At 46.8% G+C, this 22,535-nt stretch overlaps 1 protein-coding gene and 1 non-coding gene across 3 annotated transcripts in view; one reads left to right on the plus strand and one right to left on the minus strand.

The window, feature by feature from the left end:
- Nrg (Neuroglian) overlaps nucleotides 1–13,595 on the minus strand; it is a 31,889-nt gene extending 18,294 nt beyond the window's left edge. Inside the window, exons 1-2 of one of the 2 annotated variants that reach the window (XM_077689311.1) lie at nucleotides 13,366–13,595; nucleotides 3,388–4,653 (exon numbers count right to left, since the gene is read on the minus strand). In XM_077689311.1, the coding sequence (XP_077545437.1) occupies nucleotides 3,388–4,645 (1,258 nt within the window). In that variant the 5' untranslated portion in view covers nucleotides 4,646–4,653; nucleotides 13,366–13,595. Of the gene's footprint in view, nucleotides 1–3,387; nucleotides 4,654–13,289 lie in introns of both variants that reach the window. The other variant, XM_077689312.1, reaches the window with a different exon arrangement.
- Trnat-agu (transfer RNA threonine (anticodon AGU)) lies at nucleotides 2,815–2,888 on the plus strand. The gene has a single exon. It is a non-coding gene; the product is annotated as a tRNA-Thr (tRNA).
- Nucleotides 13,596–22,535: the final 8,940 nt, after the last annotated feature.

Raw genomic sequence — 22,535 nt, forward strand, 5'->3', positions numbered from 1 at the left:
ACCAACTAAAGCCACCGCCAAGATACAGGATCGGGCAGTTGAAACTTCAGTTCCGTTCAATCACATCACTTGAATGCTAACAGTCTCTTGATGCAGTTTTTTGATGCATTGCTTGGAACTCATTTTAGAGCTCATTAAACTTTACTGTTTGAAATGGGCATTAGAAATGGTTCCTTGCCACTGGTGCCACCAAATTTTAATGAGCTGTAAAATTATTCCCAAGCGATGCATCAAAAAGCACTTCTCTTATTGCATTCACCGGGGTTTATAGTTAATGGAAAATACAAAGATTACAGTTCTGTGACTAACAATGCTCTGTCCATTGTTCCTCCAAAAATGGCTAATTATCTCTAATTATTTTGGGAGATCATTGACCGACGAAACAAATAGTGGCATATTTAAAATCAGCGGGGAACAAACAGCAAGACAGGCACGCTTCACAGAGTTTACTAAAAAATTAAGAGGAGCTGTTTTAAGAGCAGTGTCCCCCCTTACCACACTTTTCATGAAAACTGTTTTCAGTTTTTAGTGCTGGCTTGTATTATGTCACTGTAGTGCAAAGTTCGAAACAATTTCAGTAATTCTTGCTTGTTCTCGGTCAAAACAAAATGTCTTTTATGTCTGGCACAGGGCCGAGTTGCGAAAAGCTAGTTCTTTCAAGCTGAACAAATTCGTATTTTGTCTCCACAGCCCGTTTAAAGGCGTAAATGGGGGTTGGGAAGCAACCCCATCCCGTCATGCCACAAGTGAACCCTGCATCGACGCGCACAATTTCTTACGTCAAAAAGTTGATAGAAAAAATGGTGAATGTTGGACTTGTCCAACATAAAATGCACTCACAGGAACACCACACTAGTGGGCACCATCATGCCCATAGAAACAAGAAAATTTTTCAGAGCTAGGCCTACCTGCAAAGCCAAAATCTCACTCTGTAGTCTCGGCCTCGAGCCACTTATTCACCCCGCTACCTCTGCCCACCTCCCCTGCTCCTGGGAACGCTGGGTCGCTCTGCCTTTGCGCCGCATTGGCCCCAACTTGAGTAGCACATAACTCCTGTATTGGGCACACAGCCGACTTAATCACAACCTGCCAGTGCCACACCCCAAACTCTAATGGAACTACTATTCACGATTCAGGCGTGGATGGTGTAATAAAGTTATATCCCTCTCTACGAAATCGGTCCACATCCGGTCCGGGGAGCATCGCTACCACTGCCTTAGGTTTCACTTGCTTCAGAAAAGTCACAGCACCCCACTCTTGACATGGCATAAGTGAACGCTGCTTGACATAAAAATAGAGCAAACGCATCTAGAATGTTCTCACTGAGCCATTAACATTAGGCAGAACAGAGTAGGGATTATAGTACGCCCAACCTCAGTACACTGAAAAAAAAAACACCCAAGAGTAATTTTCGAAGCCCGAGAATCCTGTACCTAGCACCTTTGATAGGCCACCAGCAAGCAGTGACTCGAATCTCCCACTACGCATCATTACCACGGTGGACACACAACTGCAGCAGCACCTACCTTTTTTGAACTTATTGTGTACAAAACCTAATGCTTGCCCCGCCCAAGCCCGTCACATTAATCAAGACAAATCGGTGGGTGTGGTGTACTGCACACCAAATGAGCTATACCACCACCAGCAGACAAGCTTTTACATCGGATATGTTGGTGTACGGCCGTCTGAAAGGAGAGCCCTCATTTTCAAACAAGGTGCCCATTCCTTGCATAATTTTCTTGGACCCCAGCAGATGAAAACCTTGCCCCTCACGCAGGCAATCTGGCAGGACAGCTATAACACTATGGAGTATAGTTCACTACGTTTGATGTAGTAGTTATGGCAGCATTAACCTAACATGTGGTACAATCGCCCCACAAACGTCCCAGGACACCTAAGTGCTTCTTATGGGTTGTGAATGCCATACATGAATCTCCAGCTGAACACCTAAGATGCCTTGTTTCGCCTCGCATTGCCGCAGGGCATTGCGACCTCGCCACTGGAGATATTTTGCTTTCCGAGCCACCTCAACGCTTTCGAGTGGCTTCCATCCGTCTCCTACATACTGCGCCACAACTCACTCTGCCACCTCGTAATGGGAGAGAGTTGATGGTGATGAATTCTGATGTTTGTTGTTACCCTCCCTTCATCTGTGACATACTGGTGGGGATAACCACTTCTCACTACTGCCGAGTTAAAGCTCACATTGTGGAACGTCTCATGAAGGGGCTGTTTTTCTGTTAGAGATGTCGATGCCAGACACTAACTTGCCCGCTCAGGCTCACTCACGTCACGGGATGCCTCGTGATACAGAACGCTTCGTGCAATGAAACTCCTCCAAAGGAACTGTGTTTCTGTTACAGACGCCAGATGCTGCAATCTTTCGCTCAGTGAGCCATTCAAGGCTTTCGCCTGAAAACAGCTGCCCCTTCCTGAACAGCCTAGAGGAAATCTTGAGTTCCTTGCAATGGTCTTGACATGTTGAAGTTGAGGCCCTAGAGGACCCTCAGCTTTATTCCTTATTCTTTGACCAGATTTAGGGGAAATCCCCAAGGTGGAGTAAGCTTCTGCAAAGGAAAGTTTGGCATCCACCTGAATGCAGCCTAGTGGCTACAAAGGACAGCTATACAGCTTTCTCAGAAACTCTGCAGTTGTAGAAAAATTCGTCCTGGTTAAGGATTCACCTTGAATCCACCAGGATGTACCTTGAATCCAGAATCCACCTTCGGGATTTCCCCTAAATCTGGTCGATTAACACCTGTCCTTCACTTCGAGTTGTTGATCAATTCGCTCTTGCACTACAAACGACTAGCCTCCTGGTTAGCTTAGTTGGTAGAGCAACTGCTCCAGTAAAGCGGTGGTCCCAGGTTCAAATCCTGGACCAGGACGAATTTCCCTTCATCTGCGAAGTTTCTGAGAAAGCTGTATAGCTTTCCTTTGTAGCCATACAGCTGCATTCAGGTGAATGCCAAACTTTCCTTTGCAGATTCCTTATTCTTGTAGTCACATGAACAACAAGTGAAGGCTTATGGACAAGCCTGAGCACATCGTCACGAAGGCCAACAAAAACAACTCAGAGTGCTTTGCATCACTCAATTACACTGCAAACGATGAAAGCACTGTCAGAAACTACAGTGCCAAGAAACACCTTGTTGATTATGAATATCAGAGAGATGGCTGCAATTCCAGAAGTGGAGAGTAGTTATGCCCTTCCAGGGTACCATAATTGTAGTAAACTACAAAGACACCTTTCTGATTTCGTATGGAAAGTGAGTACCCCACCCCACAAGAAAGGACCAGAGAGCTTGGAATTTGCTGAGAACAAAGACATAAGGGCCCTAGCCAAAGGACGATTCCCTCAATCGAGACCAGGGACGAGGCACTCACCGAGCACATTGAGGTAGAAGTCCCGGAAAGCGTATCCGTGGGGGTTGGAGGCGTTGCACTGGTAGACGGCCGTGTCGCGCTTGGCCAGCGACTCGATGGTCATCAGGGGGCCCTCCACCTTCCTCCGGGGGTTTGGCTCGGCCTTCTCGATGGGCACCCCATTCACAAACCACTGCAGCTTGGGCTCGGGGATGCCCGTGGCAGCGCACTCGAAGCTCACGCTCTCCTCCTCGGCCGCGTTGGTGTTGTCCGGCACGCGCAGCCAGTAGGGGGCCGCCTCCACCTTGACGTGCATGGCATGTGTCTGGGCCACGCCCACGCCGTTGTTGGCCTGGCACTCGTACGTGCCCTCGTCCTCGAAGCCCACCGAGCGGATCTCCAGCGTCTTGCCGTAGTTGGCGTACGTGAAGCGCCGCGACGTCGGGTTCGAGCCCCGCTTGGACCACGAGATCTGGGGCAGTGGCGTGCCGCCATAGATGCAGTAGAGTTTCAGTTCGTGGCCTCGGAGTGCGACGAGGTTCGGGGGCGAGAGGTACTGCTTGACGGGCGCGTGTTCCGCCTTGCCCGCACTCGACGTCGGCTCCACCTTCAGCTGGATCTTGTTGCCGATCTTGTACTCGCGCCGGAAGATGGAGGTGGCGCTGCACGTGTACACGGCGTCCGAGAGGGCGTCGCCCAGCTCGACACGCGAGAAGTGCAGGTCTCCCTCGGGGTCGGCCGTGATGCGGGACGAATTGACGTTGCGCAGAGCCCCGCTCATGTACTGGATGAGCCAGAAGATGTTGGGGCGCGGGTAGCCCGTGGGAGGGTTGCAGTCGAGCGAGAGCGGGTCGCCCTCCACCACATACACCTCCTTGGTGCTCTCCTCGGCAAAGTTGTTGAGCTCAGCCTTGCGGAGGAAGACGGCGTTGGAGACGGAGGTGCCATGCAGGTTGGTCGCACGGCACTGGTAGAGGCCCTCGTCGACGTCATCAGGCTTGGTGAAGACGAGCGTGCCGCGCCGGGGCTGCTGGGAGATGCGCTTGTCGTAGGAGACGTAGTCGAACTCCTTGTTGTTCTTGGTCCACTCGTAGGTGGGCTCCGGATTTCCCTGGGCCTCGCACTCGAGCAGGAAGGGCTTGTCCAGCTCGTCCTGGGACTGCGACACCTGGTAGAGTTGTTCGTGCTTGGGCTGCTTCACCATGGTGGGCGGCGAGGGCACCACCGCGCCCGCCACCGCCACACCTAGCACCAGCAGCAGCGCTGGTGCCGGAGACATCGCCGCACCTGCACGGCACGGCACCGTTCATTGCACACTAACCACAAGGAGGCACAAGAAGGAACTCTAATGGGAGCCAGCTATAAACTGTGTTAAGCTGATGCCTGGCAATAACAAAAGAAAATATGAGTGTGGAAGGGGGCCTGGCCATGAAAATCTGCCAAAACAACGTTCAATGCATTGCAAGGGCAATGCGAAACCTACAAAGCCCCAAGCTTCTCACTGATTTCCACAATGGACAATATAAGTTGCATTCATACCACAAAACCCAACACAGAGGTACAGTATATCATCCATACGTAAAACCAACCTGTCACAAGTCTCAATTCCAGTCTGTGAAAGAGCTCTACGACAAACAGTAATCATGGGTAGTCAGTGTGCAGTTCAGCATTGGCATGACAGGCAACAACCATGCTCCTCACTTGACTACGAACTAACTTTGTCGGCTGAAGAAATCTGACAAACAGCTGCTCAATGTTGAGTCGCTAACAAATCATACTCTGCACAAAGAAATACCTGTCTACGCCACTCACCAATTTGAATGAGATAACAAATGTCGGCAGAAAAAAAGAAAGCACGCACCTCAAGTTTGCTTTTCATCGCATATTTCAGTGGGACAACGCGAACATATTTACAAACTACTCATGCCCTATGGTCCATTCTCCTTTTTCTGTAATAACCTGAGGAAAATAAATTTAGACTGCCCTCAATATTCGTTCAAAAAAATAGTAACAGGTTTCAGTTTAAGCAACGTTAGGCGATTTCTTACTGCTCACGTGTTGACAATAATTACAGCAGCTTACATTTCACTAGACCAACCTCCTGCAACAATGAATACGAACACAACAACGGCCGTTGCTAGCTTAATATCAGTTTTTCAAAGGCGGGGGTCAGTGTAGCAGCTTTCAATGCATACAGCAATTTGCTGCCGTCTGCTGCCCCGCAGCCTTGGCACTGGCAGAGCTCGTGTTTTGTTTGGCAGACGCAACTCGGCCGACAAAGTAGACGTCTCATCCCAAGTGGGTACTGGGATATGTGCCAAAATGAATAAAGCAGATTCCTCATTCCGTTCAACGCTAAGTAAAACCTAGGCTGTTGGCGAACTGCATACGCTGCTGAATGGTGCATCTCCACTTGCGTCGATAGGTGAGCAAACTGGTCGTTTGCAGCTGTACAACCTGGCATTTTCCATCGCCTATGGCTGGCAGTGAGCTCTGCAGCTCGAAATTTCCAAGACAGGATGATATCAAGACACTACGACAGCTACAGCACGGGAGCAAACCGGAAACCAGACAAACATTTCTGGAGCGACAAGTTCAATCCGTAGCACCATGTACAAGCCACTAGCTGCCAATCCGACTTACACACTGCCCACGAGTGCCATGATGGCACATAACTGAAGTGCCGGATTCCTCTCACATAAAACTTGTTGAAAACTTTAAGGCAAAAGGGGGCTGAAGACCCCTTCCCTCCCTCCTTGTTTGCCGAAAGGGGGGGGGGTGGGAGAGATTGACAAGGCCAATGACTGCTAAGCATGAAATATCTCGCAAGGCTACGAATATTTCTTCCATAGCAAGAAACAAACAAATAAAATCCTGCATGGGAATCAATCAGGAATCACTGTTGGCAATCAACCATAAAATAAGTGTTGATTAAGGAGCCATGAAGAGAAAACACAAGTTTGGTTCATTCAAAAGATTGCCTCGTTAGAATCATACTGACACCACTTTTAACGTAAACTTCGGTCAAATAAGCTACATAATTATGAAAAAAGGAAATGGCCATGCGACCCACCAGCTCATTTCCCGCAACAGAACCTATGATGTCACGAGCTCAGCTCTGCGATTGGCGGAGGCCGGCAGAAGCAGACGCAAATTAGGTAGAGCTTACAAACTAGCCGAACGAGCGATTTGCGCGTAAATTTAAGGCGCATTCTTTACAAAGGAATAAGAATGATGGGACAAACAGTGGAAGTTACGAAAGCACATGTAAACATATAAGTACTGATGCGTACTGCTGTTCGTACTGCGCACAGCATGCTTGATTTAGCTGCACAGCACTACGGGGCTTGGGGTTGTCCGGACGACACTGGCCGATTGACGCAAGCAACGGTGTCTTACGTGACCACATTTGTCGGGCGAGCACTGTTTCAGGGAACGAATATTTTCTCCCAGAACAAAAATAAGCCACGTTTAAATACGGGCAAAAACAAACCAAACGCTTGCCACGGTATGGTGGCGCCATCTAGGTTCGTGAAACGTAAAGAAACGCGGGAACAAACCAACACCGCAATACAGGGTGGAGACAACCTTTCAACTGTCCCGTGCCGCCGCGATTGGGCCAACGTGTTCATTGCGTTGTTCTTTTCGTTTCCCACGAGACCTAGCAACGCGAAACAGACAATATGATTCAAAATTCTTTAGTAAACCGCTTTGCGGCGATAATTTTAGCGCGGTTTTGACACAATTACTTGCTTCGGCGGCGAGCGAGCGACCCAAAATGGCGGCGCCAGCGTATACTTGTCTCGACCCTGCACGGCGGATGCGTGAATGAAGGTATTCTAGGCTGCAGAGCGGTCGGTTCCTGTGATGTCATTGCAGACCCCGAACACAAACGATTTAGCGGGAAAATCAAAATTTTAACCTAAATTGTTTAATTTCTCAGTGAATAAAGCATCGTTTGTATCTGGACAAGCGCTGGGGGCACTATAAAACACGAAATCTTTCGAATAAAACCAACTTGCATTTTCTCTTCATGGCTCCTTTAACATCATTTCAAACCAGTGAAATGTTTTCGCAATAGTTTGTGCAGTGGCCCCCAAGGGCACACGTAGAACTTTTTCCCCTTGAGAGCTTTACAAGTGAACGAAGGTTTTACACTGCCCCTAAACAGCCGAGTGTAGAAGCACATGGCTTGAGCCACGCAACGTACCTGGAAATAAGTTGGACAAATTTGCTTTAGTGTCCCTGTAAGTTTCATTTAGGAAGGTAATTTAGGACGCCCCATTTAGAGCAGAAAAATAAAAGAAGGCAAATAAAATGGCAGGTGTAGACCTGCACGCAGCTGCAACATGTCAAAATCGTCATGGGACAATCTGTGCTAACCACGCTCTCAACAAATGATTCAAACACTGTTTCTTTTAACCTTGATAGGGTGCGTCTAAACTGGCTGCCTGCACTGTCAGATGTTGCACATTTTCCTGGAGCCCTGATAAACCAGGAAACATTATTTCCGGAACGTTGTTTTAACATTACATAGTAAGAGAGAGCCATGGCACAAGGGCAAAGTAAAAGGGTGGACGGTGCTGGTTTTAATCTACTCATTGAGGGATGATCATCACATAACAGGAAAAAGCTTCCAGCTGCCAGTCTTGTCGGTCAAATCAAATAAACGCATTTAGTCAATGCACAATGACACCGACGTCGCCTTCCGGCAAGCTAAACATCATTTCTCTTCACTGCACTGCCCTGCTCCTTTGTACAGAACTGTAGACTGTACGTACACAGACTGCACGTTACAATGAGCGCACAGTTGTTGGCCAAGGGTCTGCCTTGACCGCCATTTTTTTTTAATTTTTTTTCCTAGTTCATGTGCAGCACTTGCCTCACAAAGCGAATGCATAGGGAAACATTTCTTCCACACGACATACGACGCAAAGCCTTGACCAGTAAGCTTAGCTTACATCCAGGTAGCCACAAAGCCCGATAGCTAGTTCTTTCGCTTTTTTTTTTGCGCACTCAGATTATCTCAATATAGCCTCACCTTCAGATAAACACAACCAACATGGCAGGGAAAAATTCTGAGTGCCTCAGAACTTTTTTTCGAGTAGCGAATGCAAAAGCATTAATGTCCGACTGAACACAAATAAGTGCTACTTTGGCTTTTGCAATACGCATGATTTTTTCGAGTACTACAGCGGGGCATTGAGGTGTGCTGGCATGGATGGACACTTTTCGCACCTGCCTAGGCTGTGGCCACTGACAATGTCGACGTTTCAGATTACTCCACAGCGGTAAAGTACATTCTGCCGCACAGAGCATGGCACGGAACATGCCGTAGCCAATGCTAGTTGCTAGAGACACCGGACACCAGTTTTTTCACTTAATGGGCCATGTACAGCCTCCGCAAGCATTGGATAAAACACCTCTGTGGATGTCTGCTGCTTAAAGGAGCCATGAAGAGAAAACACAACTTCAGTTCATTCAAAAGATTGTCTCGTTAGGATCATACTGACACCATTCTTGACATAAACTTCGCTCAAATAAGCTACATATCTAGGAAAAAAGGGAATGGCCATGCGACCCACTAGCTCATTTCCCACAACAGAACCTATGATGTCATACCAGCCGGCTCAGCGATTGGCGGGGGGTGACAAAAGCAAACGTAAATTACCCAGAGCTTATAAGCTTGCCGAACGAGCTATTTGCGCTTAAATTTAGAGCACATTCTTTTTAAAGCCCTAAGAATGGTGGGACAAACAGTGGAAGTTACAAACGCACATGTAAGCATAGAAGTACAGATGCGTACACTGCTGTTGGTACTGCGCACACTATGCTTGGTTTAGCTGCACAGGACTGCGGGGCTTTGGGGTTGCCTCAGACGACACTGGCCGATTGATGCAGGAAAGAGTGTCTTACGTGACCTTATTTGTCGAGCGAGCGCTATGTTTTACGAAACGAGTATTTCCTCCCTGAACAAAAAAACAAGCCAGGTTTGAATACGGTCAAAAACAAACCAAAGGCAGAAAACGGCTTGCCATGGTATGGTGGCGCGCCATCTAGGTTCACTAACGGTAACAAGGCTTCCTAATTGGCTGAAGTCATTGCAGACCATGAAAACACACGATTTAGCGGGAAAATCAAAATTTTAACTTAAATCAATTTCTCAGTGAATAAAGCGTCATTTGCATTCGGACAAGCGCTGGGGCACTATAAAACACAATCTTTCGAATAACGCAAACATGTATTTTGTCTTCATGGCTCCTTTAAGCACTGCTGGGCATGCACACAAAACTTTACCATCCCTTCCTCAAGAAAGTTGACAGAAGCGCAAAGGCTAAAAGTGCGTCCAACATCACTGAAAGCGCGTCCAATCATCATCAATCCTTCAAAGGCACAAATCACAAACGAAAAACAAACCCATGATTTTTCCCGCACTAAGTAAACGTATCTATAAACGATCTAAATGTATACCGATACGTGGTTTATGAGATAAAGGCGTGCTATTGTACTCCTTCCTCATGGGCGATGCGTGTACTGTCTTACCTAGAACCGTTTCTTTTTCGCAACTTTCAAATATGCCCGTTTTGGCACAATGGATGCTTGGTGTCACACACACGCCATAGGTCTAGAGATCTTATCAGAGCTTTTCCATCAACCAACTGGTCTATGGGGGGGAAATGCGTTACTTTTTTACAGGACACCATCGATCCCACTAAGACAGCTGCCGCTTCAAAAACTAGGCGTGCCGGCCGAAAACCGGCCCGGTGAAAACTCTGCTTCCCCCTTGGAGCACATTTGCAAAAATTGGGCTAAACCCTGATTTTGTAACCCATTCACAAATATCACCGTGAGGTTATTCTTAATTACGAAATAAAGCAGCTCCCACTCAAAGCATTGCAAACATGACAGCTTGCCCAGAACCCCAACAGGAAATGTGCACAGTTACCAGTTGGCAGATGGGTTGCTTGCCTGGCTGCCGGCAGGTTTCTTTTTCTTCTTTTTATAGACCATTTAACAAACTCAGAGCAACGGGCATACCTTTCTGCAGATACAAGTACATTAGGGCACTGCTGTTCCTGGAAGGGGTTTATTCATGAAATGCACATATTCATTTGTGCAGATGTTCGCCTTCCTTCCTTCTATCCTCCCTTTCAGGCTGGGAGGATCGGTTAGGTCAACTATTTCCCTTCCATATTCTAGTACTACTTTTTAACGTATAAGCACCCACCTCAAAAACACACAAATCACCAAAGAATTTAGCAATGTTCAGTGAAAGAATACCATTTGCCCTAAATTTATAGAATGTGCAGACAAAAAAGAAACTGCTCCTTTAAGACTCTAAGACTGATAGCCTTTTGACAATTCTGACTGCAAACCTCATTAAAACTACTTTCTTGCTCCACATCGACACACTAATGTTATTGCAGTTACAATTAAAAAAATTAAAAGTTACAATTTTATTAAAAATTGTTTTGCTCTTCCACTCTGTTCTGCACATGAGGATGTCATGTATTATGGCTTAAGGATCACCAACTCTAAATAAGAGATACTACATCTGAAACCATACAGAATAATTTTGTTTTGTTTAAGCTACCTCATTACAGCAGCCCATAACATACACTGCGGTAAGTAGCCTTTGTTTACATTTAATAAGCACACTGCCAGCAATTTTTGCATCCCTGGCTTTTTTGTAAGCAACTTTATTATAACCACGACAACATCGATCTCATTTCACCTTCCTGACACGTACCTTGCCTACATGATGTTTATAAAGTCAACCTGCCATCCGGTAAAGCCAACATCACTTTTTCCGTTATATATGGTATTCACGTCAAGGCATCAGAAATCACCTTCCTGTTGAGAGGCATTTTTTAACATGGTGCAGTTGAACAAAACAAAAAGGAGTTTAAACAGACAGGATAGAAGATAAGTTATGGTGCACAGAAGCGCAAGCTAGCCTGACCAGCGGTAAGACAAGATAACTGTGCAAGATAAAATACCAAGATAAGTAATAACATGACTACATTGCCAGATATAATTTGCTGACTAACACTGCACTCATTTTTACCCAGTTCCCTCTGTTCAGACCAGTGCATATGATAAGCAAGTAAACAAAACAAAAAATAATTTTCCGCTAAAACACTTCTGACAAACATAGAACTACAGCATTTGAGAAGTTTGAATGTGATGTCTATGCTTCCGAGCCTTCCAGTGCCAACGTAATAATCCCTACTCATCTGCAACTATGCCTAGTTATTGGGAATTGCAAACATCTGCAGGCCACCCATGTTTTCTGTTTAATCACTGTTTTCAATATACAATAGCGGGCAATTTTCCTTCCGACTTGAGTCAAGAACCACTGGTCTTGTTCCACCGGGAACAGATTTCCTCGAAATTAACCTATAGCATCAACAGTACCCTGTCACAGAAATTTTAAACACCACACTAAGGTGTTGGGGACTTTGAGGTCAACCAGGGAATTGAAACATTTTCTAAACAATTACTTTAGCACCGCTCCCAAGCCATAGGAGCAGGAGGATTTCCTTCAGCATAGTAAAGAGTGGTGGATGCTTGGAAATCTGTTAGCATGCCAGTGTGACTATTTTCACAACTGCTATACTAGCCATCAATTTAGATTAACATGGCGACTGCCTACAGCGGCAATACCGAGCACCTCTTGGGGTTGCTGTGCTCACCACCGACTTCTTGCCATATCAAGCAATGAACAGCTATTCATTCATTCAAAACGTTATTCGGCTATACTTCCGTGACATTGGGCTATAATAACTGCTCTAGGCCGGGCAGAACAACATTTTCCCTAAAAATAGCCTTTGTGGTTCTCTTAGTAATTGAATTTACGAGAACAGACACGAAAAAAAATGTTAGCCATAACTCACAAAGGTAATATGCCCCACTTCTGAATTCTGACGATATGCGTTACGTTGAAGCACTAAAATCGGCATATGCTCCCCAAAATTCGAACGAGTAATGGGTGAACAGCATACGAAAGACTGGTAAAAGAAAATAACTTGGAACGCAACAGGAACGGATATACAGACCCGGCAACATCGAAAGCAAAACCGCACAACTTGACCTCGAAACGCGCGTGCAGTCCAAGCGGCCCCAGGCCCAAAATAGTCGTGCCAGAAACTAGTTTGACAGACAGACCGCGCAATTCGGTTCCACTTGAGCAACGGGAGCTCGACATGTGTCAGCGCTCCCTATCCGACCACCGAAATTACACCCTTCCCGGTACCCCAAGAAACTCGTAGTACCAGTTCGTACCACTACCGCAGAAACGAATGACTCGTAATTGCTATGCACAACGCCGCATCACGCTTTCGCTATTTGCAGTCGGCACCACTTCCTGGTCGATTCCGCGCAAGGACCCGAAGACGTGCACACGATCGGCGCTGAAAAGCGACGCGATGCGCTGGACGATACTGGGCAGCGAACAGCACTAACAAACCGTGATCGTCGCGAGTAGCAGCAGCTGCAGCGCTGACCCTTCACCTCGGCGCGAACACAGTTCGGAAAGCTGCGAATCCTACTCGCACGACCGGTTCACATCAAACACGGCAAAACCAATTCGAACGTTGCATTCTATCAACGACGGCACTCCCGTCTCGAGGGCGACACTCTAGGTGGCAAGGCATTTTGCACGTGCCCGGCGAATCGGCAGCGACAGCATCGGTGCACGCACGGGGAAGTGGCCGTAGGCCGAGGGAGGCCCGCCGGGCCACGCCCCGAAGCCGTGCTCGCAGCTTCATCGGACATCGCACCGGCGCATAGCGGGCGCCTGGACGGCCTCGCGGACGCTAGCTATGAAAGTCGCCCGAGCGACCGGGGCACGCGAGCCTCCGCAGACACCGATGCCAACGAACGCCCGACGGGCGTCCATGGACTAGGCCTAATTTTCGTACCCGTCCGCGACGGCCCGGGTGCCGTTCGAGCGCCTCGGAGGCGAGCCGCTGTCAAATAGAGAAAACGGGTGCCGACCTGGCCTGAACCTGGGAGTGTCCGGCCCCGGAGTCCTCGCCGGCGATCTCCTCTACGGCCGACGGGACACGCACAGACACACGCAGGGCCGCCGACGACGACAACTTCGAAGCAGTCGGCGTCCCCCACGAACCGGAGTCGTTGCCAGCGAAACGCGGGCTACTCGTACAAACACACACACACGCCTTTCGCGTGCCCCGGCGGCCGCTAACAAACGCACACACAACAACACCGGCGGGATCGGTGACGTCGTCAAACAAGTATCGGTGACATCACTCAAAAACAATGGGCGGATCCGTTGCGCATGCGCTTTGAGGCTGGGTCGTGCTTAGTAAATGAAGCAACAAGTACGCCGTTTTCGGCAAACAAGAATGTTGCTGCAGCGCGCCGCCGCAAGGAAGACACAGTCCGTGGCGCTGCGGCTGGTTGGCACAGCAACTTCGAAGCTGCCAATGCTCTTATTCTTGAAGAATACTTGTATGAATGCAACAGGTTGAGTTAAACTGCTGCAAGAAAAAACGCAAATATACATATTGTCCAGCTCTGCGGTATATATACGTATTATCGGTGTTATAGCGGCAGCAGTAGCGTTTTTCACTTTACTTTTTCAGTTCGACAGTTCAGCCTGCTTTTCTTTTCTTTTTACATTCCACCCTTGTCAGGGCTGGAGTCCCAAGGGTGCCTAAACTGAAGCGAACCCACCCACCGAGGGACGGCTCAACAACGTTAATTCTCTCTGACACACATCCGGATGGCGCGGCAGTGCTCGAGATGAGCATTTTTGCAACCGTTGAAACCGAGCTGCGAGGCATATCTAGACTGGGCCATTTAATATAAAATCCCTGATCTTCATCGCATCATTTACGCCGACGACATCACCCTGTGGTGTTCGTCTGGCTCTCCGGGCCATGTGCAAAGTACCCTGCAACGTGGCTTGGATCTCATCGATTCTTTTCTCACCGCTGTTGGTCTTTCCCCTGCTCCGGAAAAGTCCGAGCTTCTCCTTCTCAACCGTTCCTCTTACAAGCGCGTCCACAATTCCCTTATCTCTCTCCATATTTCTGGTTCTCCCATTTCTGTTGTCACCAAATGCAAGGTTCTTGGCTTTCCTTTGCATGCAGCCAAGAACATACAAGCCCTACACAGCGCCGTCGCGACCTAGCTGCCACTCGGTAACCCACCTTCTGCGTCATGTGGTCACTCGACGTGCGGGCCTTCACGAAGCTAATGCCTGCAGGGTTGCTCACGCGCTCGCCCTCAACAAGAATTCTTGTACTTTATCTCTTACATATATCTCCTTCACCAACACCTAACTGAATACCCTTGACTCTTGAGACCACCTTAGTGGGACTCTAGCACTGAACCTCCTTATCACCACATCTACAGATAAGGTTTTTGCCACGGGCCTCTTTCATTCCCTTCTCTCTCTCATCCTCAATCTCCATCGTAATTCCCAGCTTTCTCGGCTCTCCCTTACCCGTCAAGGCCAATGGTTACTGGTTCAGGTGGGTATATCTCCCGTCCCCCCCCCCCCCCCTATTACCCCTCCCGACGCAATTTCGGCGCCCAACCTCCGTATCCTCCCTCTCCCGTCAAACATGTCCCCTGTCCTTCATGCAGGTCGTCGTCATGCCGCCGCGCAGCATCATTTTCCTCTTTTCGCAACCCAGGGAATTGCTTACACGGATGCCTCCTTTGTGGCGCCTCGAGGCTCGTGCGGTTACATTCTGTACCACCCTCACCTTGCTGAAGCAGAAACCCACACAAGCGGCCCGTACCTTCACCCTCCGGAAGCAATGTCTCTTGAGGTTCTCGCCATTGCCCATGCCCTTCATTCCTTTGCTTCTCTTCCCCCCGTCCCCGAATACAGCCTTTTCTGACTCTCACGCCGCTATTATGGTTGTAGAGCGATGGTTGTAGAAGATGGTTGTAGAGCGGTCTCCGCTCTACAACCATCCACCGTTTTCCTCCGTTGGGTCCCTGGACATTCCGGGATTGACGGCAATGAGTTGGCGCATCAACTCACCCGCGAAACTCTTCACCGGGCACCGTTGATCCCCTGGCCCGGGCCCTCGGAGGACGGTGGGAGGCTGCCCCTGCGCCGTACCATCAAGGAGGTCTCCGTCTAGACAAACGCTTCTACCCGCCTCTTCACCCATCCCTCGCCGTAACGGAAGCTCGACTCTCCGGCACATCCAAATGAATGCCCTGATCACTCCCTCCCGCCTAATACTCTATCGCTATAGATCTGACCCCTCTTGTCCCAACTGCCCTACTGCCTACGCTGATTTACCTCATTTCCTATTCTATTGCCCTGCGGCTCATCTATCCTACTCGTATCCCTCCCCATCCCTTTTCATCACCACCTGGACCGACTGGCTTGGTTCTGAAGGAGAAGAACAGCGCAGACTGGTCGCTCAGGCGGTCGACATGCTCGACCTGCAGCTTCGGCCGAATAAAGGTATTTTCTACTCTACTCTTATGCGAATACACATCACATGGCGCGCATATTAATATATTCTTGCAGCGTCATGCAAGAACTCCGGAAGCCATATTCAGACTACCCTACAACCAACATCAGTACGTACTCCCTGCCGCAGCATATACGCCTTACCTAGCTGGACCCAGGGTCACAGGGATTTCCAGCCGGGGAACCAGGCAGCGCCTGACACTGCCAGAGAGAGCACTGCATTACCCCCCTCCTCTCCTCTCCTTGTACGAACTAAGGCCCGGAACTGAAAGCTGGGCGCATTCTACGCAATATGACCCTATCACATCATACTCCAAAGGGATTTTCCTATTCAACGCAGCCTTCAAATGGCAAGGGTAGCCGAGATACCTTCGTTTTTGTGGAGTGTGCAGCATGAACGCAATGCGAAGGGCGCAGATTGCCGCGGCTTCGCTGGGAGCCGAAAGGAACGACGAGAGACCGTCGAGCTGCCATCCTGTTTATTGAAAGGTAATACGCGCGAGCGCGCGGGTGTAAGATTGCGCCCGTACAAACGACGACAAAAGCGACAAACGCGCAGGCGGTGCCCAGCGTTGAGCAGAGGTCGGCAAACTCACTCATGAGTCCACTCACTCAGACTCATTTGGACTCAAACTCACGCGTGAGTTTGAGTTTGAGTGAGCGCGAGGCTAGTGTGGCATGGTGAGTTTGAGCTTGAGTGAGTTTGAGCCGAGTGATCACGACTGAGTTTGAGTCCGATTGAGTTTGAGTCCATTTTGAGTTCTGAGTACATTTTGAGTTTGAGTCCATTTTGAGTTCTGAGTACATTTTGAGTTTGAGTCCATTTTGAGTTCTGAGTACATTTTGAGTTTGAGTCCATTTTGAGTTCTGAGTACATTTTGAGTTTGAGTCCATTTTGAGTTCTGAGTACATTTTGAGTTTGAGTCCATTTTGAGCTCTGAGTACAATTTGAGTTTGAGTCCATTTTGAGTTCTGAGTACATTTTGAATTTGAGTCCATTTTGAGTTCTGAGTACACTTTGAGTTTGAGTCCATTTTGAGTTCTGAGTACATTTTGAGTTTGAGTCCATTTTGAGTTTGAGTTCATTTTGAGTTCTGAGTGCAATTTGAGTTTGAGCTCATTTTGAGTTCTGAGTACATTTTGAGTTTGAGTCCATTTTGAGTTTGAGTACATTTTGAGTTTGAGTCCATTTTGAGTTCTGAATACATTTTGAGTTTGAGCACATTTTGAGTTTGATTACATATTGAGTTTTGAGTACATTTTGAGTTCTGAGTAAATAGGAGTTTTAAGTCCATTTGGAGTTTGAGTACATATGAGTAGCCTAGCAGGCAGCTATGGTTGGCTGTTAAGTTTCATGCGTCACTGTGGGCTCGGAATTCAAGTTACCTGCGGGTATGGCACCAATCGCGATCTGCATGATCGGTTGGGAGGGAGGTGGTGTCTGATTTTTTTTAGTTTCTTGTTGAATTTTTATGGCCATAAGCACTTGCTGTATACCTAATTTTCGCGGCTGGGCGCGTGAGCGATAATTGACTGGTGAGGTCATAAAAAAGGGTTGTCTTAACTTTTCCTCCTGACGGATCCACTAAGAGCGTGGGAAAGGGGGGTGGGAAAGCACACGGCGGCGCTGGCGTGCTGGTTGTTCGCCTGCTACTGTTAACGGCTTGATATACTAGGGGTCACAAAGGAAGAGGTGAGAGCCGGGGGGAAATGGGGGAGGGGGCTGTCCTTTCTACTGTTTCAAATGAATTAGCTGAATTGACTGGGCAGCGCCCCTTAAGACAGAATAATGACCACATTAGATTGGGTGAAAAGTGAAACTGATGAGGCTAAGGCGTGTAAGGTATCAAATGAAAGGTCCGGATTAACGGAATCACGCGGGGTAAATAAAAAAAATGCTTCCTGATTGTAGTCATCAGGCAGTCATAATGAGTCATAGATTGGGTTAAAATTCAAAATGACGCTGCGAGGGCATGTGGGGAATCAAATTCAAGGTCTCGATGTGGGGAATCATTCGGGACGAACATGAGATATGGATATATCATGACGTAGTCATGGTAAATCAAAGATTCGGTTAAAATTCAGGTTCATGACGCTAGGGCGTATCAAATTAAAGGTCTCGATGAGGGTAATCACGTGCTTCCTGATTATTATCATGACATAGTCAAAATGGGTCATAAATAAGGTTAAAATTCACACTGATGCCACTGGGTGTCCGGGGTATCAAATTGAAGGTTCCGATAAGGAAAATCACGTGGGACAAAAATGTGGTAGGGCTATATCATGAGATAGTCATGGTTAGTCATTGATTGGTTTAACGTTCAAATTGATTCCGCTAGGATGTGATGGGTATCAAATCAATGGTCTTGATGAGTCGAATCACGTGGGAGAAATACAAAAATGCTTCCTGGTTATAACCGTTAGATTGTCATGGCGAGTCTTATATTGGGGTAAAATTCGAAGTGACCCCGCTAGGGAGTGTAGGGTATCAAATTTACGGTCTTGAAGAGGGGAATCACGTGGTACAAATAAAAAAAAGGCTTCGTAGTTCGAATCATGAGATGGTCATTATGAGTCATAGATGGGGTTAAATTCAAGGTGAGGCCGCTGAAGCATGTGGGACGTCAAATTGAAGGTTCCAGTTAGGGGAATCATGTCGGACACCTAAATAATGCGTCCTGGTTACAGTCATGAGTCATGGTTAGTTTGACTGGTATGAATTCCATATGACCCTGCTGGGGTGTGTGGGGTATCAAATTAAAGGTCTCGTCGAGGGGGTCACGTGGGACAAATATGAAAATGCTTTCTGGTTATAATTATGAGGATATCACAAAAGGTACACACTCACACTCACACTCTCACTCTCACTCTCACTCACACTCACACTCTCACTCTCACTCACACTCACACTCTCACTCACACTCACACTCACACTCACACTCACACTCTCACTCTCACTCACACTCTCACTCTCACTCCCACTCCCACTCACACTCACACTCCCACTCCCACTCACACTCCCACTCACACTCACACTCACACTCACACTCACACTCACACTCACACTCTCACTCCCACTCTCACTCTCACTCTCACTCTCACTCTCACTCACACTCTCACTCTCACTCTCACTCAGTCACACTCACACTCACACTCTCACTCTCACTCACACTCTCAAACTCTCACTCTCACTCTCTGACTGTCTCAATCTCTGTGAGGCCATGTGAGTTCTGAATTCATTTTGAGTTCTCAGCCCATTTTGAGTTCTGAGTTCAGTTTGAGTTTTGAGTACATTTTGAGTTTTGAGTCTATTTTGAGTTTGAGTACATTTTGAGTTTTGAGTACATTTCGAGTTTTGAGTACATTTTGAGTTTGAGTACATTTTGAGGTTTGAGTACATTTTGAGTATTGAGTTCACTTTGAGTTTGAGTACATTTTGAGTTTTGAGTCCATTTTGAGTTCTGAGTTCATTTTGAGTTTGAGTACATTTTGAGTTTTGAGTCCATTTTTGAGTTTGAGTTCAGTTTGCGTTTGAGTACATTTTGAGTTTTGAGTCCATTTTGAGTTTTGAGTTCATTTTGAGTTTGAGTACATTTTGAGTTTTGAGTTCATTTTGAGTTTGAGTACATTTTGAGTTTGAGTACATTTTGAGTTTTGAGTCCATTTTGAGTTTGAGTTCAGTTTGAGTTTGAGTACATTTTGAGTTTTGAGTCCATTTTGAGTTTTGAGTTCATTTTGAGTTTGAGTACATTTTGAGTTTTGAGTCCATTTTGAGTTTGAGTACATTTTGAGTTTGAGTACATTTTGAGTTTTGATTACATTTTGAGTTTGAGTACATTTTGAGTTCTGAGTACATTTTGAGTTTTGAGTCCGAGTGAGTTCTGAGTTTTGAGCTCAATGTGAGTTTGAGTTTGAGTGAGCGCAGATGTGCTGCTCAGCATTGAGTCTGAGTTTGAGTGAGTGGTGATTCGAAAAAAAAAATTGTGAGTGAGTTTGAGTGAGCCGCGCCAACTTTGCCGAGGTACCCAGGTAGCACAAAAGAGCTTAAATACGTCTACTACCGCGATTTTTCAGGACGAAAGAAACGGCTTGCAAACATCCCAGACAATCCGATCACGCATTCGCGACGTTTTCGAAAGGTCTTAAATCGCGTCTAATGTCCAGCGGGTATTACTATTTCTATACGATTTATTTACTATCTTTAAAACATCCTCAAAAATCGGTTTAGAAGTTTGATTTTACAAGAGCTGTATAAGTCTGTCAATGCGACTTTTCAATCCGCATTTTAGATGGTTAGAAGACGTTCTGATAATTCTGGTCTAGCAAAGGGCTTTAGAAAGATGCTAAGAATCCCTTTCTTGGGATATTTAGAGCCGCTTTTTAGACGTATGAAATACGGCTTTATGAACCCCCCTGCCATACCCCCCTCCCCCGGAGGTGATGCTGGGGGCGAATGCAGCGGCTTTGCTGCATGCATTCGCCATTAAAAGCCATTTGGCTCGAGCAAACATTTTATTGAGACCAAGCAATGGGGGTAATGTGCTGAGGAGAAAAATACCGTTACAATTCAGAAAACATTGCGGTGAAAGCGTCCTTTCCACCTGCCAGAAGCATCTTACATAAAAACGTCCAAATAAAACACTTAACAAGATAAGAGCAATGCAACAAACTTGTATCAACAAGTCCAGAACTCTACACTTTCTTATTTTTAAACAAAGGATGGAGGGCAAACAGAACTCTGAAAACAAAAACAAAATAAATCAATGCAAGAAACTTGTAAAATCAGGTCTATAACTCTGTGAACTTGCTTATGGATATTGGAAGGTACGAATGCAGCACAAATAAAACACTACAAAAAAGGGACACGCAAGAAACTCTCACCATCACGTCCACAACTTGTACAGTTGTGTATGATTATTTGAAAGCAAGTATGCAGCACAAATAAAACTTTCACAAAAAAATATAAATAGAAGAAAATTGTACCATCAGGTCCACAACTTTGTACATTTGTTTTTAAACTTAAACAATAAGATGTAAGGACAACTTGTTCTACAAAAAAATGATAGTCACTTAGGAAAGTGAAACAATTGAACTGCGTTTATCTGAAAGATCACATTGTAAAAATGTACCACAACATGTGTTAAATACTTTCTTCCAAATAAAAAGCCACGTGCAGCATGACTAACAGAGCATCACCAGCGGGAGTGAACATATCTTAAATGCAAAGAGCTATACACATGGTTCATACATGGTTGAAAAAAAAAGAAAACAATGCACAATTTTTCTAAACAAATAAAAAGCCATGTGCGGCACGACTAGCAAATATCACCAGTAGTAGTAAACCTATCCTAAATGCCAAAACGTTTCATCAATAGTCATGGTTCATACATGCTTGAAAAAAAAAAATACCCTCAGCAACCACAACAGATAATGGGGTCCTATTGTCTGCTTTGATGAGGGGCAAATCCTCTGTGACCTTTCTGTCGACGACGCCTTTCCCATTTCTTGCACTTTCCTTAATTAGCTGTGCTGTACTGGTCGTACCTCCAGCTGTTCAGGTTGTCTGGATGAACTGCAGAAAAAAAGCCAATAAAAACCCTAGGTGTGTAATCCGTTTAAAATACCCTGTTATGTGTTAGTCAATGTGGGTCTTACGTTCACGCCTTTGCATTCTTGAGCTGGATCATGATGACTGTCTTCATTTCTGCGTCCGTGGCTCCTCGTGTTTGCATATTCGCTCTCACAGCCTCTTAAAAAGAGTTGTACACGCACGCATATTTCAGAGAACATCCCTTTTTTACGGCCTATTGTACGTACTACATAAATTTAACTAAACTGAGCAGTTGCAATAAGATAATAAAAAGTTGAACCAGGGCAAGCTGAAGCAGCAAGCATGGTGCTATTTCATTTAACACTGCAGGCTTCACAGCCCAAAAAGGAATTGACTACCTATTGACTAACCTCTGACGAGGTGGCACAAGCTTGTTTTTCTGGCCCGAGTTTTCTGTCGCGAGCTGCCTAATTATTTGCCAGCTGCTTCGCTGAGCCACGGCACAGCGATCTTCCGTCAGGTTAAGGGTGCAGGCCTTTTGGGCTAGGAAATTATTTGCCGGCAGCTTGGTTTAAGTAAAGGTCCTATTCTAGGTTCATTTTAAAAGCGCTGTGACGGCGCAAATGACCGAAATAACCCACGTGGTCGTACTGTCACGGAAGTTGTCCTTCGCGAGCAAGGAGTGCCGGCATTTCGTGTCAGAATAAGTGGCTTATTTCGGTTATTTGCGCCGCCACAGTGCGTTAAAATCGGGCCTAGAATATGACCTTTAGTTAAACCAAGCTGCCGGCAAATAATTATCCTAGCGCAAAAGGCATGCACCCTTCACCTAACGGATCATCGATGTGTCGCGGCTAAGGCAAGGAGCCGGCAAATAATTAGGCAGCTCCGACAGAAAACTGCCAAGAAAGCTGCCGGCTAATAACGGCTTACAGCGCGGAAGACCGGCACTCTTGGCTTCACGGCAGCTTGCGAAAGAAAACTCTCCAGCTGTCTGCCGGCAAAGCGCGTTCTCATACAGCATGCCGGCACTAATCATGTGACCGCAGCAAGCCAATAAGGGGAGACTGCCGGCAAACTTCCGCTCGCGCGGGTAGGCCGGCTGCCGGCCGAATATCCACTCCCAAGAATTGGTGTTTCAAGCTGATA

The sequence above is a fragment of the Haemaphysalis longicornis genome, unplaced genomic scaffold (assembly GCF_048455015.1).
Source record: "Haemaphysalis longicornis isolate Haplotype H1 unplaced genomic scaffold, Haemaphysalis longicornis Haplotype H1 scaffold_10, whole genome shotgun sequence".
NCBI lineage: Eukaryota > Metazoa > Arthropoda > Arachnida > Ixodida > Ixodidae > Haemaphysalis > Haemaphysalis longicornis.